Genomic DNA, 17711 nt, shown 5'->3' with positions numbered 1-17711 from the left:
GCAGTCGACGAAGCCTAATGTGATCTTCCAATTTAAAAATACCATTGAAAAGCAGTGATTAGTCACTGCCCAAGCAGCATGAGTAAGAAAAGGTCCACAAAGTTCTGTTTTGTAACTGAATTATCTCTTTTAACGATAACATGACTAGTGATTCAGAGGTAAGAAACAAATCTATATATAGATATATGAGAAAACTAGGGATCTACACATAGAGAATTTTTTAATGTAGTCCTCAGTAGATCCCCAGCATCTCTCTTTCACAGAATATACGGAAGGACTATATGAGAATGCTTCCAAATAAAGGAGCAACAACGTAGTAACAAAATGCCTCCATCCCTATTTCTCCACTTCTGCAAAGATTGAATATTTGCCAATTAATAACAAAGGTACCGTACTCTTAATAATGAAAAGAGAAAATTAGATGTAATCGACAAAGTAACTGTGGAAGAGGCTATGGTGAAAACAGGCGAGACCTACTACCTTGTTAACAAAATATTCAAAAATATTCACCTAAAAGCTTTAGGAGAGCTGAAGAATGGATCAGATTAATTAACCTCTCATTTAAAACCTCCTTGATGCCTGGAGTTTAAAAGGTGGCAATCTCTAAAAACAGAAAGGACTCCAAGGGGATTCAAACAACTCCAGCTCTGTGAGCCTGATGATCGTACCAAGCAACTGAACAGAATATATCAGAAGCTAAAACAGGTAGCCAATAACGAGAAGGTCTGCCTGAGAAGTAGTAACATGGCTGCTGCAGAGGGAGCCCCTTGGAAGTTCTCTGAAGGGGTCAAGAAGCTTGTGAAGAATGGTAATTTGGCTAGCATCCTCTGTATTTCCAAACAGGTTCTGTCAAAACACCTCACTGAAGACTTTCAAGAAAACTAAGGTGCTATAGCATAAGAGCAGAGTCCCAAAACAGATAAATAATTCTTAACCATATATAGGGAGGAACTGTTAAAGAACCACTTCTCAGAACAGCAGGGTGCCACTGCTGAAATTCTTTAGGACCCTGGGGGTTTTGTTTTCACATACGATCTGCAAAAACAGGGCGAGAAATGAAGTCTGAAAGGTCGCTACTGGTGCAAAATTTTTTAGGGTAGTAACAATAACAGCAGACTGAAGAACTGCAGAGGATCTTAAAGTCTGAATGACAGGTAATAAAATGGCAACATAAGATTCAACTGGTAAACACAGGGAGAACAATTTTAGCATCAGATATAGAATGACAACATCTGAGCTCACAAACAGGATCTTAGGGTTTTGGCAGGCAACTCAAACTCTAAGATCACCACAAGGTAAAAACTCCAAAGTGAAATAATGGGAGCCATTGGAAAACGAAGAGAAAACTATTATGCCACTGTGCAAATCCATGGTTTGCTCCTATCTTAAGTGTAGTTCTGATTCACTTATCTCCAGAAGGAAACAGTGTAACTGAAAAAAGTTTAGAGCAAGACAAAAGGAATGATCAAAGCTACAGATAACTCCTGATCAAGTAGGCTGTGACTTCTCCAACCTGAAAAAGTAACCACACAGACAAGTGTGACTGAGGTCTACATCACAACCAGCATGGAGAGGCCAGGCAGGAACTAGGAGTCATTCAATGAAACTATTAAGAACCAGGTCCAGAGCAAACAAAAGGATACAGAGGTACACAGACATACAGAACTGTGTAAAAGGACAATTCTCATACAGAGTTTTTACACAGTATTAACAGAGGCTGGACAAACATGTGGAGAAGAAGTTATTACACCCACAAACCATGGAAGCTGAAAAAACAGCTTATATATATAATTTTATTACCTTTTGCAAACTTGTTCTCACAAGTTTCGCTTAATATCCTACCCAGGGCAAAAATTATTAGACAAATCGCCCGAGTTTTGTAAACAATGTATAATTTATCAGGAGTCTAATCAAACATACAATAATTACTTATAAGCAATATTCCACTAAGTGTTGCCAAAGCATGAAACAAAGGGATTTGTGAATTACTTCTTAAAATGAAGTCCATTCAGAAACCCTGCTGTAAGGCCTTGAATATGATACTTGAAGCCTAAGACTGCAAATACTCAGAATAATGAGATAAATAAAACTACCTACTCAAAAGTTGAGTTTTGTGCACACGAAGTTGTGATGTACACAAGAGGAATTAACTCCACTGTAAAAAAAACTCTTGATTCTTTTTCTACTACCAGTAAAATATTTCATAATTCAATAGGTCTGTTATTAAAAAAGTGTTTATTTCTGTAGCCTTCATACTGTGACAATGCTTCATGGTTCATGCTATCCCCCACTGTGTTATCCTGAACTCTATACACATATAACGAAGAGAGATACTGCATCACACACATGATCTCCACAGTACTGACACAGTGAGGCACAACAGAAGGTAACTGTCACGGAAATACAGAAAAACAACAACAACTTCCTTTTAAATTCTTTCCCCTGCTTTATGATATTAATACTTCAGGGAAACTGAGGACTTTACTCACTAGGAAACAGGTTATCTTCTGAACAGTAAAACAAAATGACGTCTTGTTTCCTACTGATGCGTATATGATCCCTAACGTCTAATCAAAGTTGAGCTGAAGCATGGCACTTTAATACAACTATTATTATGGTCTCTCCCTATCATCTAGTTCCTCATTTCCATTAAATATATAGCTGCTTCTGCACTCTATTAGGCTCCTTCAGCACAGAGGCATTCACAAATACATTTGTGCCCCCAGGCTACATTATCAGATCAATCCCATTCCCTCAAATGAAGCTAGGTAAGATGTGTTCAGATCCCAATTTAATCCTGTGCAGTGACGCACAAGTTCACTTTTCATTATCTGCCAGCCACTTTTCCTGCAAAACAGCAGAGTACCACAGAGATAATGACCTGGGTAACATTTAGCAGCAATGCACTCTGTTACGTTAAACTGGTAATGTAACATTGATTTCAATGATGTAGACGCCATATGATTAGAATCCAGGTGTTCTCCACATGTTTTCCGAAAGAGATATAATTAAGTCAAATAAAAAGCTACTTGCATTAAAAAAAAGAATATTGATAAATTCCTTAATCCTGCACCACATATTTTCTTTAAAATCAACATTATACACCAATCACTGAAGTACAGGAATATAGGAACTTCTTTACAAGCAAATTTCTACTGAGACATTAAGCGGCTCTTACCTTGAACTAGATCTTGACTTTACATCTTCCTTTGCTGTCCTCTCACTATTAGCATCTTCATTGGTGTCCAGTTTTTTCTCACTTAGTTGTTTTCTCTTCTCCCACTTCTGCTGCTGATTTGAGATGCTTTCTGCTTCTCCCTGTGAGTCATTTTCTGCTCCTACCTGCGAACCTGAGGAATGTGCCAGGCACTTAGAGGAGACTGGCAGGTTTTGCTCTTCCCTGCCCAAGTCTCCTTCTGCTAACAAAGCAGAACTTTCGGGTTTTAATGTTTCCTTTGCAGGGACTGAATTGTCCAAGTTATCTACATGGTCCATTTCCTTAGACTTTACTAATGTGTATGAAGCATTTACTACACCTCCTGCAGAATGTTTAGTCTTTAAACCTTCAACACTGTCCTCCCTGCTGTCTTCACAGCTGCCACAACACACACAGGAATTAATTAGACAGTTTGTGGCAGCTATACTGAGTTTATGGGATTCATCCTCCTCCTCATTTGCTAATGGATTAGCAGATCCAGGAACACAACTAATAGCTGCTTCTGGAGTTGTTACTGGGGATTCTGAGCTAGAGGGAGATTTAGGATTGAATATTACAGTAGCAGATATTTTCATTCCTCCTGTCCTGTGAGCTATCACTTCCGCCATTTCTGCGTCATCAGCGTATGCATCCCAGCCATTGAGGTACAATTGCGAGTCCGGACCTTCTAGACAGCTGCATGAATTCTGAACTGAAACACCAGATATCTGTTTGCTATCTTCAATATTGTTATTATTGCTTAAGTCACTTTCAGCATCTTTTAAAAGCACAGTTTCCTCTGTCTGGTGGCCATTCTCGTATAGCAAAGCATCTCTATATTGCAGGTTCTGTTTTGAATCATGGCAAGGGTTATTCACCCAAGCAAAAGTATCACTTACTGAATCCAACCCAGCAAGAGCTTCTCCTGCTCCATCTAGGTCATCCATAAAAAATACTCTGTCATCTTCATCAGCTAAATTGTCAAGATGGTGTCTTGTTGGTGAAGCCTCTGTGCTAGAACTATTTCTTAGGCTAGGCCTGTGAGCTGGAGATTGACAGATGCTTGGAGGGGAAAGCAGAGAAGACATTTCATCTCCAACTCTGTGTACCATCCTGTTCAGCTGTTCCAGCTCCTGTTCATCATACTGCATAGAACAAGCCAGCTCAGCCTCTGTATTTTCAGCTTTTGCTGAAAGCTCCTTAGCAGGCAAAGTCGCAGCTATGCCTGGTGTAATGACAGAGGGTGCTTCAGGATCTGCTCTGACTGGAAAATCCAAATCTTGAGAGATGCAGAGGTTACGTTCTAGTGTGTGCAGTTCATCCTCAGTTAATGTCTGAAGTAGATCCCTGAAAATAGAGAAATACACACATCACTGTGCATTTACAATCATAGGAGGAACTGACCTTACAGATCTTAAAAAAGCTTTTTACTGTTAGTACAGAAAGCCAGAACCTGAGGGCACAGAGTACTCTCAGCTGTGTAACTCAAGGTGCACTTGACATTCATATTCACAACATGTGATTGCTGATGCCTGATTTTGACATCATTCATGCAAATACAGAGTACCAAATTACTTAATTCCTGCAATGAAGACCCAAAATGAATCAAAACATGCCCCAAAATGGATCTTTCCCCATTTACATATAGTGTTACCCACAGTTAGATATAGTGTCATTTTAATTTAATTCACAAATTTGACTCTGATTAGCAAACCGATTTGCTATCCTTTATAGTAGATTCTGAAAACTGTTCTGTAAAAAGTACTGCCTAAGTTTTACACCATTAAATAGTCAGATAAAAAGAATATTATAAAATACTAATATCACTTCTACAACACTGATGTCTTGGAAGCCTGTTCACTGAAACCAGGATTGGAAGTTGGTTCACTCCTGCGTCAAATATGTAACTATGCTGGTTTTGGCTGGGAGAGAGTTAATTTTCTTCATAGTACTTAGTATGGGGCCATGTTTCGGATCTGTGCTAAAACCAGTATCCATAAGACAGGGATGTTTTCATAAACGCTGAGCAGTGCTCACACAGAGCCAAGGCCTTTTCTGCCTCTCACCCTACCAAGTGGGTGAGGGGGTGGGGCACAAGAAGCTGGAAAGAAACCCAGCTGGGACAGCCCTGCCCCACCTGACCCAAGGGATATTCTATATTATGGGACACCCTGCTCAGCATATAAAGTTGGGGGAAGAAGGAGGAAGGGGGGGAACATTCGGAGTGATGACATTGGTCTTCCCAACTAACCAGTACAGGCAACAGAGCCTTGCTTTCATAAAATCATTTAGGTTGGAAGAAACCTTTAAGACCATCAAGTCCAACAGTTAGCCCAGGTCTGCCAAGTCCATCACTAGACCACATCTCTAAGCACCACATCTACACTTTTTTAAACACTTTCAGAGACTGTGATTCCACCACCTCCCTGGGCAGCCTGTTCCAATGCTTGACCACCCTTGCAGTGAAGAAATGTTTCCCGATTTTTCGTGGAGGTGGCTAAACACCTGCCTGCCAAAAGGATTCCTTGGTTTGCTTTGCTTGTGCGCATGGCTTTTGCTTTACTTATTAAACTTTATCTCAACCCACAAGTTTTCTCACTGTTACTCTTCCAATTCTCACCCCTATCCTGAGGAGAAGTGAGCAGGCAACTGTGTACTGCTTACTTGCCAGCTGGGGTTAAACTACACCACTCAGTCATCAGGGAGTTAAGCTTCTGCTTGATGTTAAGAATCAGGCAGGCCTAAAAAATTTACATATTTACTAAACCACTTTTTCTAGAGACATGCAGCATTCTCCAGCTTTATCAAGTGTCCCCAGTGTTGCAGTTTCAGACTACGAGCACCTAAAACCAAAACATAAGAGCCTCAAATAACAGTTAAGTGATTTATAACTTTAAAACAAAACCACAGACCTAGCAGCACTTAATTTTAGGTCTGAGTTTTATTTACACTATGCTTCTCAATTAGAAACCACATATAAAAATATCCTGTCAAGAACTGCTGTCAATATTTTTGAAGACCACCAAGTATATTTTAACATAAATGAAGGGATAGGAAAAGGAAGACCTTCAGCTTAAAGAGAGGCTAGAAGTCCAGCACTCCACATGTCTTTAGAGATCACTGGCTAGCAGGTGACATACAGCTGGCATAACATCAACATCATATTAAAAGAATTCCCTTAAAGGAGTAACTTCAGTCTGAACAAAAGTACCAAAGAAAACCCCCAAAGAAACATTCAACACACATCACATGTTGATTTCCAGTCAATGACTTGCATTCTTAACTTGTTAACTCAAAGACCACATTTTTCCAAGTACTATCACTAAAAGACCACAATGCCCCCCAAAATACATCACTAGTATCTGACTCATATATCAGCCACCCTGCAATTTTAAAAAGTTAACAGTTTAGATAAGCATGTTTAAGCCAGAAAAAGTAGAGAATACAGTTTTGTAGTTATGTACATTCCATACAATTAACGTTTAATTTTTCTTTGAAAAAATCATGCTTTTATATGAGTTATATGACCCTGAAAAAAATTCTAAGCCGACAGAAGTACCTTATAAGAATAAATGCAACCTTTTCACTTGTTTCCATGTTCTCTAATAGAGAAGTCAATAGTTCTTTAAATCATTCCATATGCGCCTTTGAGTCCAAAGTTTGAAAATGTTTTCCATTATAAATGAGTAAGAAAGGGAAATAGGCAATTCTTTGTTAGACCCACTTACCTAGCAATACTGATTTATAACTTTACTATCTGGCATACTAGAATATTTTAAAATACATTCCTTTTAGTCTACAAAGTATATAATGATATCACATCATTACTCAGACATTTATTCAAATAGTAATGAGTGTTCTGTAAGAAATTAAGCATTTTAACATCACCATAAAACCTGACAAAAAATAGTTTAACACCAACATATAATATCTGTATTATTATTATTTTTGAAATAATTACACCAATACAATCAATAAAAACATAGAATAACATGATTTTTTGCCATGAGGCTTTGTACTTAAAAACACTTGGTCAGTTTTTACAGAAGTGCTGTGATGTAGCAGTTTATAAGCAGAAACAAAGTAATGCGGAATTTTAAAAACGGGTGGAGTTTTAGTTTCAAACACCACAACTGAGTAAGCACACAAATGCAACAGTGAAGGTTTTAAGCTTGCCTCTCACTTAAGATATTAAAAACGTAATATATTTTCATATCCATCAAGCAGAAAAGCCTGTCTCTGATAAAAGATTCTAAGAGCGAGCATAAGAACAGGACAACACAATGATCTCTGCTGAGTGCATCCTACTGGCTTGCAGCAGCCTGTAGCTCACAATTTCTGAACTAAGGCGGCATCCTCATGTTCAACAATCCTCAGTGATCTTTTCTTGCAGGGATGAAAATGTGCACACCAGTAAATGACCAACAGTTAACTGCTTAAACATCAACTATTCCTCTCCATACACCAGTCATACCCTCTTCTCAAAACATGTAAGATAAGAATTGGCAACTTTTACAAACACAGACTATGCTAGCAAGATTCATAGGAATTTGCTTTCCACCCAAGCACATCAGCATATCTGGGAATGAAACGGGCCTAGTAAAAATATAAGATAGAATATTCTGACTTTCTGCATCTAGTCTGGGATTTTTATTCAGGCTTCAGAACATCGCATGGCAGGACCCAGGATTCCTGGATGTCTGAGTGGCCAGAGCTGCTCTGCTTCCTTTCTGAAGACACAGAGAACCTAACTGCACAGACCTATCTGATACCAGTTTCACATGTTTACTGTAAAGGAACTGCTGGAAATATGTATTTACTTTACACTGACCAGCCTCATTGAAATAAGTAATGAACTCTTTGTTTCTGCCCATAACACCACCTCAAAATTTAAGAGCAATTGTGTGCAGTTTTGAGAATTAATAAATAAAGCTTGATTAAAAAAAATAAATCAACAAAATCAGCTGACAGTCCTTATCTCTTTTAAGGTCAGTCAGGTCCATGGTGCCTTGCAAGAGTTGCTATACATAATCTGTTGGATGACACATGGTAGTCCACCAGCCCTGTTATTTCAGTAGAGAAACAATCCTGCTTTAAATTTCAAGGAGATAAGCTTATTTTCTCAATTCAAACACCAGAAATTTTGTTATTAACAAATACAGCTTGTTCTAAAATAGGATCAGACAATTATCTTCCCCTCTCTGCATAAAAAACCCTAGACTCACCAGGCTGTTTTAAATACAAGCTTCCTTGCAAAGTGACAAATGTTCGGTCAACAGTTATCTTTTTGATATGTTGTGTACTAGATTATACAAGATTCACTGCCAACATTAGTAACAATTTTTGTTACTAATTAGTAACAATTAGTGTTGTAAAATGCCTATGTAGATATTAAGAATTAAATTAGTGTGAACCAGTATATGGAGAGAAACATCAAATCTCACTACTGAAAGTTTAAAACTAAGTATCAGGCATCATTATTAAACCATCAGTTTCAATTAAGCCATAGTTAATTCCACCCTTCATTTCCTTTCTGCTGAAGCATCTCTAACTCATCACTGGATCCAAACAAGTGCTGCACACATATGGAAAAAAATTTCTCCCTCTGTTTTCATTATTCAGAAGCCACAGGTAAAGACAGCTTCTGCAATACACCCCAACAGCAGCAGTGCACTTCCTTCTCACAGAGACTTTAGAAAACACTGAATTTAAAAAAGGCACATGTTGAGGTTTCACTTGTTTTTACTCTTTTTGCAATAGTATGACAGGAAGGCAATCTAGCCTTGAAAATATCAGGGACATATTTCTTCCAGTGGCAACAGCTACTGGAAGAAAAACAAGGCATGCTCTTAAGATGTACTCCGCTTGTAATGAGCAGTAGTAGAAATTTACTCTGCCTATTGCAAAACCAATAAACATTTTACTCTCCTGCCAGTATCTAGGGTGAAGAAATTCTTCAAAGATCCAAGGCTAGATGTCCATTTGAAGACAAAATTTGGCTAAAGAGTGGACAGGGCCACAAAAACACAAGTGAACTGGTCTTGCACATTCTCCAAGCCTCTTTCATTAACCCTGCTCCTATTCTGACTGGAATTCTAAATTTTCTGTTTTCAGAGAACAGCACCCCTGTTATTGCCAGCCCATGCTTCAGTTCATGCTCCGAACACAGCATTAACAGCTGCCTTTATGGAACTGCCACCAGAAGAACATGATGCAGGTACAGGAATGCAATTTGCATCCTCCTGCTTTTGCAGTGCTGCGCCAAGTCCCGCACCCTCTGATTCTGCACCACTTGATTTGCAATCTGCCTGATTTTGCACCACTAAAATCTATAGGGACCCTGTCATCTATTGTAATAGTCCAGAAACAGACACCAAACAGGCAAGCAGAGGGCTCTGAAAAAAGGGCAGAATTAAGGAGTACTGTGAAAACCCATGTTTGCTCACCTCAAAAACCTCTGTAAAGTAGCCTCAAATGTATATATAGTATAGGTAATATTTTATCACAAGGACGTTCAGGTGACAGGCATGTGAATTAAATATCTATGCATATACCCGATTATATGTTTTGTATGCTTACCAGGCAGACTACAGTAGTTTGTTCTTTTAAACTAAGACGTTTGAACCATTTTTGCCAGAGAAAATACTACTATGTAATTATGCATTGGTAGATGTACAATATACCAATGCTGATGTTTTACATCTAAACTAAAAATCAACACAAGCACCTGGCATAGGTATTAACTAAAACATTCAAAGTCTTCAATTGCTGCTCAACCACACCAAAATCTAAACAAGAACACTTACGGCTTTTACTCTGAGAGTCTCTAGTCTCAATTGTTTTGAAAGTTGCCAGCCACCAGTAGGGCACCAAAAAATTTCCCAGCCAATAGCTATTCTTCTCTGCTAGTTCTGGATTTAGTTAGGTGGATCTATATAAATACAGTACTTATCATTGCCTTTAACAGGAGGGAAGTTTTATGATAGTACACCTTAAAAATTGCCTGTAATCCTACAAAATAATCAGCTGTATATTTGGTGTTACTCCATGAGTTAAAATATTTTAGTTGGCTAAAAAGTTATAGAGCTTTGCAAAGAAATTTACCGGGATGTGATAATATTCTGCAGTAAGATGTTGTTCTATGTTGTTACAACAGAAACAAAACTGCAATACAAGAATGTAACTATTTTAACAGGAGACTACTTCAATCTTTTTTCATGCCTTAACTAGTGGTGATGGAGACTGGAGAAAAGACTCCTGGAAAAAATGCTCCCTTTTTGTTAGGGAGCAGAAATATCAAGTACCTCATTCCATCTTCCCATACAGGTTTCTGTGAATGTTCTCACTGAGTAGGAACTGCAGCCTGATGAGTTAAAGAATCTGTGCTAACAAAAAATGTTACAATGTAGACAGCTTAGGTACTTTTAAAAGGAATTTAATTATTCTATATGAACTGGACACGTTGGTATCTCATGGGTATTTTCATTCAATGTGTTGTTCTTTAAGGAGTATTACTAAAGAATCTTTTTGAGCCCTGTTTCTTCAAATATTCGAGTTCTTTGACATTCCTTTAATTCAAAAACTGCCAGAAATACAAATTCAAATTACATCTTAGTGTTGCTCAAAATTTTGCTCTGATAGATGCTATCTCACTTAGAACACTTAGGAAACTTTGTCTGCTAGAAAACTGAAATCACAATTTTTAATGCTCACTTGGCAGAATAAATGATATAGTTCAAGTGTATCAGAATTTTTTCCAAAAAAACCCAAACCACCAAGTCTTTTAATTTTTTGTGTTGAAAACTGTAGTTATTGAAAAAACAAGCATTCTACTGATGTGTTTTCAACCCAAGCATTAAGTTCAGAGTTATTGAAAATTAAATGGATGAAGCAATAAACGGATTTCATTGATTTTCATTTTCTGTGTTGTGAAATGCAAGGAGTAAGCAGAAAGTACAGATTATGACAAGTACATTAGCTTTTAAATATTATTTCGGCTTTAGTGAGCCATTGGAACGCTGGTAAAAATTTCTGTGTTAGCCACATATTGGGAAGAAAAAGGTATTTTTATGTAAATTCCATGGAGTTTTTTAAGCTTCAGTACCATTAAAGGGCTGGGGTTTTTCCCCTCTAACTTCAGTTTTGCTCATCAATTCAGGTTCTTCTTTACTCAGTGTTTTATGAAACCATAATCACTCAAGAAAAAACGCCCCAACCATGTTGATTTGTCAGTTTTAATTCTGAGATTTCAATATGAATATTATTAATGTACCTAAAACTAAATCCATATCACTTCTAAACAGAAATAGGAAATCTTCAAGGGATACAAAAGAATGTGGTCCGGATATTCATAAGAAGTTTACTTCAGACATCAGCTCCTCTCTGAACCATCCCTGACAAAGCTTGCATTCTCCCTCAGGAGATGCCTCACCTCTAATACGTGAGAGAAGATTAACATCGATGTGGAAACTATTCTTGCATCGAACTGTCATTATGACATTGAGGGAAGGTGATAAACAGCTGAGAATTAGACACCAAAGATAAAAACTTTGGCCAAATTATCTCTAGAGTTTTCTAAGACTAAAATTTGCAATTGGTATATAAAACTGAGTTCTAAAAAAATAATAGAGCTTAAATATTTAGAAAACAGTTAGGTTTTTTTAAACATCCAGATAAAATACATTAAGGGTGAACATAAAAAGCCCTGAATAAAGATCCTTTAAAGATACAGCTTGTATCTTTAAAAATACAACTTCTCCAAAGTAACAATTAGTCTTCCAAAGACCTCAAACTAAGAAAAAAATTTTAGTGCTCTTGATACTTGAACCAAAGCCCACATCTCCAATGGTTACCAAGACTGAAGCACTGTAAGAAGAAGTATATATAAAATGATCCATCCTATAAAAACAGATCCACAATATGAAAAATTGTTAGTCATTTCTATTAGATTAAGAATGATCTGAGTATTGCATCATAATGCAATGAGAAAAAGTAATAAACCTAGCTAAACAGAAACAAAGATGCTAATTAGAAACAGGATCTCCCCAAAATAAACTGCAACTTTAGTATTTCAGGCATCACCCAACCATAAGGAAAATCAGAGATGTAATAAAATTGTATTCAGAATAAAAACTATCACAGAGAGATGAAGAGTTCAGAAAACTCCCATGAAATGAAAAACGGCATTTAGTTATTTCCTGGCTATGTGTCGGGTAGATAAGAGGATAACACAGTTTATGGTTAACATCGCAAACACTTTTCTAGGCATTTATGAGTTCTTTAGGCCTTTGATTTTCATTTCAGAAGAGAGGCAGTTACAACCATCTTTTTTATTACTTGCCTTATTTTTCTTAGCAAAGTGTGAAAAGGTCTGAAGAGTTCAGACATATCTTCTGGTTTATGGTCCAAATTTAATGGTCCCTCGGAGTAGACAACAAGGCCACTGTAAATCAAACACATGGACGAACACACACAAAAATGAAAATCTCACTACACAGAGTTACTACTGAGTATGGAGCCAGAAAAGCAACTATACATAAACATTAGACCTACATTCAAGTTAATATTGTTATCTTATTTTTGTCTTATTCACCCAGTTAGAATTAAATACTATTTAAAGCAACAGGAAAAAGATCCCCTTCCCCTCTGTCCACCTCCGCTTAAACACGGGAGAAAGCAATGGAAGCATAAAGGGAAGAACATGCATTTGTTTTGTTGCTGTAGATAACCCATAAAAAAACACAAACAAGAAACTGATTGTCAAGTAAGTTGGGGAAAGCCTACTGACTTAAAAGGTTGCAAATGGCTTTTTCTTCCCAGTCTAAATCATTTCTATGTAAGATAGTTGACTCTTGAGCTCCTATTTTTCTAATATAAATATAAACCAGTATTAACATGGTAAAAAAAGAATACACATTTGCTAAATTAGATAAAACACATTTAGATAATAACGTGTTTCTAAATCAACTCAGCACTTGTAGGAACTTCCCTGGAAAGATGTTTGTTGATGATCCTGAAAGCCTCCATGAACTCCACTGTAGATATCTCAATAGTTCCTCCTGACCAAACTTGTTTGTGTGTCAGAGATTAAATAAAATTCACCTTCACCGTATCTTCTGCATCATACCACACTGTCTGAGAGAGTGGATTCCACCCACACCAGGCACCATTCTGCTAAATCGTTTAATCCTCTGCCTACTGCAAAAACAATGTATGTTTCTCAAAAGGCAAATGGATCACATGTTCTCACACCCAAAATAACAGAGGTTTTATTTTTCCCAGGCCATTTATTTTTTCCCTTCCTGTCCTTACAGTCAGCCCTCAATTACCCAAGGTATTTCAAAAGGTACGTTCCTTTTCTTACATTCAATTTACATGCTGCTTCAGAAAGCTTTCTAGCTACTCTGCATCCAAACCATCCAGAGTAATGGGGAGCCTCAGCTAAGGCAACTGTTGATGTCTTTTGCTCACCAGCTGTTTACTAGCAAGCTCCCTGAATGACCACCAAAAGCTCTCTGAGACACAGCAGCAAAGCTAGTGTCACAAGTTAGACAAATCCCACTGAAGTGTTAAAAAAACTAATAAAGTAAGACCATTTACACTCTGGCTACCATCTAGGAAACACTGCTCTTCTGTTTTTAAACCCAGAGTCTGGCTTATGCCCTAGTACCAGGATAGTACTGTGGTTTCCCATCAGGCTGGAAGATGACCATCAGAAAGTTCAGAATTGTCAAGGTAACAAAGGGTCCAAGAAATCTGACTACTAAGCTTGATCAACATTGCTTTGGGGACCAGGGCAGCAGTAGGGAAAGGGGAGAAGAAAAAAAAGAATTACTCCTTTTGCAAGTCACCTTTTTTTTCTTTTGGTGGCTTAAAAGAAATTATCCTGTTACCAAGATCATACACTTTTTTTTTTTTTCTAAGCTTTCTGGGCTTCAACAAGCAGGCTGCCACAAAGCACAGTAGTTACTGCTGACTCACATCCTGCGTTCTGCCTAAAGAAATGTTAGTTTGCTGAGGGGAAGTTTGAGGGTGCTCTCACTGAACCTCTAACTGATGCAATATCATCATACCTTTGGCTTTCAGGTATAGTTTGCTCTCCATAGAGCTTAACTCTCAGAATTAGTAAAAATAATAAAAATAACAACCACAAAACCAAACTGGGCTAGAACACTACAGAAGAAATTATGATGACCTTTGAGAGATTTCTGAATCAAAGCTTCAACACAGCTGTAACATGGAAAGAACTAAAAAAAAGGAAAAAATGTGTCTTAGTGTTTCCTATTGGTTCAAAATGCACTGACACCTGCTAACTATCTAGGCAACATACACCGTATTAGAATCCTTAGACAAAAATGACCCTGAGAAGTATTCCTTAAAGCTTTGCTATTAGAAGACCAAGGGGATCCAGGGCTTCTCCTTGCCCCAGATCCATCCTTCTCATTAAGACACAGAGCAAAAGCACAACAACTTTGTGTTGCATTTGTCTTGTGTTTAAAGTTTTCTCCTTTCACAGTACAAAAAAAAGACTTATATTTCCTCCAGACAACACTACTATCTGGATGGTGTAATTTTTCTGTGGAACTTCACATGGCAGTGATTTATTTTCAAATCACTGAATACTTACAAGCAGCTACAACTTTTTTCTCTTCTCCCTCTCTGTTCTTCTTTGTAATTTGGGATTGACATGGTATATTTTCTAGAGAGCCCTTGGCTTTCCAGATAGTCACTATATATTATTCCTCACTGTGCCTTCCAGCAGACTCAGAGTTCCCGCATTCCTGTTGTTTATTGATAATCTGATTATTACTGTTATTATTTTTAGAAAGACAGTTACAGACAATATCCTATTTAACAGGAACAATGGGCCACAGGGATTTTCTGAGGAGAAGCACATTACACTCAGGATTTGAGGTTTCTTATTTCCCTCAATTATACTACTTATATTAGCTAACCTTTAAACATTCATAATGGTAAAATACTGCAAATATGCTGGCTTTACTCCAGAAAAACTGCTCTCTCAAATCATGAAGACTTATTAGCAAAAATACATCCAATTTTTCAATATTGCAAAAACTGCATGAAATAAACCCACTGTGTTAATTTAGTTGTCTTGAATGGTCAATACAGGACACAAATCTACACATAAATTATGTTAATACTTTCCTTGAAAAAGATTTAAGCCTAATTCAGTGGTCACAATAGTTTGTCATAACAACTCCTTTTGAACCCAGAGTCATTAAGAAAATTACACAACTTGTATTGAAAATTTTTGCTTTTCAAGACTTATATGCTTAGGTCATACTATTTTTGAATGACACTAAACATGTGCTTTCAAAGAAATATATTTCTGACAATGTGTCATTCCACAGATTTTATTAAATTTTTAATTTCTTTCTGTAGGACGACTGTTCCAGGTTCCTATCTTCTATATTTAGTTCTACATTTCCCCCCCCCCCTTCTTGATATTCCACAGGAAAACACAATGATTTAAAACAAAATATAATTCTCTGATATTTTTGAATAAAGTACAAGCAAACTCAGGTGAAAAAATACACCAAAAGTCCGGAAAAAAATTAAAATCTTCAGTGAATCTTTAAATGAAGCAGAAGGGAGAGTAGTTAAAGATTACTTACCATACAATGGCTAATCTTGGAATTGTAAACATTAAAGCTGGTTCATAGTCATCTATCATATCTTGAGTGAGGTATCCAAGCCTTAAGGCTCTAAGCAGAAGACAAATATTATTCACTAAGAGACAAAATGCTCCAAGAACATTTCAATAGGAAAAAAATTGAGAAGACTATTAAAAGCCTAACAAAATTGATAGTATTTAACTTATGAATTATTTTTGTACAATCTAAATCACTATATAAAATAACTGACTACTGCACTCTCTAGTTTAAAAAATATTTATAGAAGAAAAAGAACTTTAAACACTTTAAAAAACTTTAGACACTTTTAAAAGCTTTTCTAGCCATCCAAAACCAAAATAATTTTAATGCCATTTTTCCTTTTCAGTTACTATTTCACACCAAGATTCAGTTTGTTACTAAAAGCCACTGGTGCTTAGAGTTTTTAAACTAAAAGGAGTATTTTCCAAGTAACAGGGGAAAGTATTTGGTTTCATTTTCAAATAAAACTTCCTATGATCACCTAGGTCAACTCCTTATCTAACAAACCAAACTAAAAAAAAAACCCACCTAGTTCTATACAGCAACTATTATTGAAGTCTAAGGATTTAATGTTTGGGGGCCACTTCACTGTCCTCTAATAACTTTAGAAATATCTTAAATCCCTTTTAGGATAAAACCCAATTTGTTTCGGCTTTTCACTTGGCTATGTTTTCCAGGTTTCTTCACAATTTCTTAGATTTCCTAACACTCTCAAATTTCTTCTCCAATGTGTCCATATCAGTGAGTAAGATAACACTCAGAACTGCACAGTAGTCCTGCTGAGGAGTGGTCCCAGAAAGAATGGAAATAACTTTTTCTTATTCCTCATCAGTACTCATCTTGCAAATACTGCTAGTGGTGGACAGCAAAACGACCAGAAAGCAAGTTCTACTTTGTACTAACAGATGGATGCAGAGCAAGGCCCACCCTTACTCCCTGTTCCTTCCTACTGTCCACTGCCACATTATCCAGAGCTGCTAATGAGAAACATCTTTTTCCTCACACTGGCCAAATATGAGTGCATGTAGTAGCTCTCTGACTGATGGAAAGTAATTCCTCCTCCTTGCTATGATTACTTTGAGCTATAATCTTGTTTTTTAAAAAACCTGAAACACCTGGTTGGGGGACAGTGTTGATGTGCCGGGGGCAGGGGGCTCTGCGGGGGGCTCCGGGCAGGCCGGGCCGAGGGGCCGGGGCCGGTGGTGTGGGGGTTCCCAGGGCTGAGCGCCGGGCCCTGCCCCTGGGTCACACCAGCCCCCGGCAGCTGCGGGCTGGGGGCAGGGGGCTGGGAACTGCCCGGCGGGACAGGGCCCGGGGGGGCTGGGCGGCAGCGGCTGGGCATGAGCCCCCAGCGTGCCCAGGTGGCCCAGGAGGCCAGCAGCGTCCCGGCCGGTGTCCGAAACGGTGTGGCCGGCAGGGCCAGGGCAGCGCCCGTCCCCCTGCCCTGGGCACTGGTGGGGCCGCCCCGCGGGGCCTGGGCTCAGCGTTGGGCCCCTCACGGCCAGACAGACACTGAGGGGCTGGAGCGTGTCCAGAGCCGGGCAGGGGCTGGGGCAGGGGTGTCAGCCTGGAGAGAAGGGGGCTGGGGGGGGGACAATACTGCTCTCTACAACTACATGAAGAGGTTGTAGGCAGGTGGGGGTCAGTTTCTTCTCCCAGATAACAAGCAATAGGACAAGAGGATATAGCCTCAAGTGGCACCAGGGGAGGGTTAGATTGGATATTGGGAAACGTTTCTTCACCGCAAGGGTGGCCAAGCATTGAACAGGCTGCCCAGGGAGGTGGTGGAATCGCCATCCCTGGAGGTGTTTAAGAAAACCGCATAAATACGGTGCTTAGGG

General features: G+C 38.3%; 1 protein-coding gene across 4 annotated transcripts in view; it reads right to left on the bottom strand.

Moving 5' to 3' along the window:
• Positions 1 to 17711, bottom strand: part of ZFYVE28 (zinc finger FYVE-type containing 28) — a 165865-nt gene that overhangs the window by 40987 nt on the left and 107167 nt on the right. For all 4 annotated transcript variants that reach the window (XM_056351085.1, XM_056351104.1, XM_056351075.1 and 1 more), the window contains exons 6-8: positions 15832 to 15921; positions 12537 to 12638; positions 3179 to 4543 (exon numbers count right to left, since the gene is read on the bottom strand). In XM_056351085.1, coding sequence (XP_056207060.1) covers positions 3179 to 4543; positions 12537 to 12638; positions 15832 to 15921 — 1557 coding nt within the window. The remainder of the gene's footprint in view (positions 1 to 3178; positions 4544 to 12536; positions 12639 to 15831; positions 15922 to 17711) is intronic.

This window comes from Falco biarmicus, chromosome 1, assembly GCF_023638135.1.
Source record: "Falco biarmicus isolate bFalBia1 chromosome 1, bFalBia1.pri, whole genome shotgun sequence".
In the NCBI taxonomy this organism is placed as follows: domain Eukaryota; kingdom Metazoa; phylum Chordata; class Aves; order Falconiformes; family Falconidae; genus Falco; species Falco biarmicus.
Note: the sequence above shows the minus strand (reverse complement) of the source record. Positions and strands in the feature narration are given on the sequence as shown.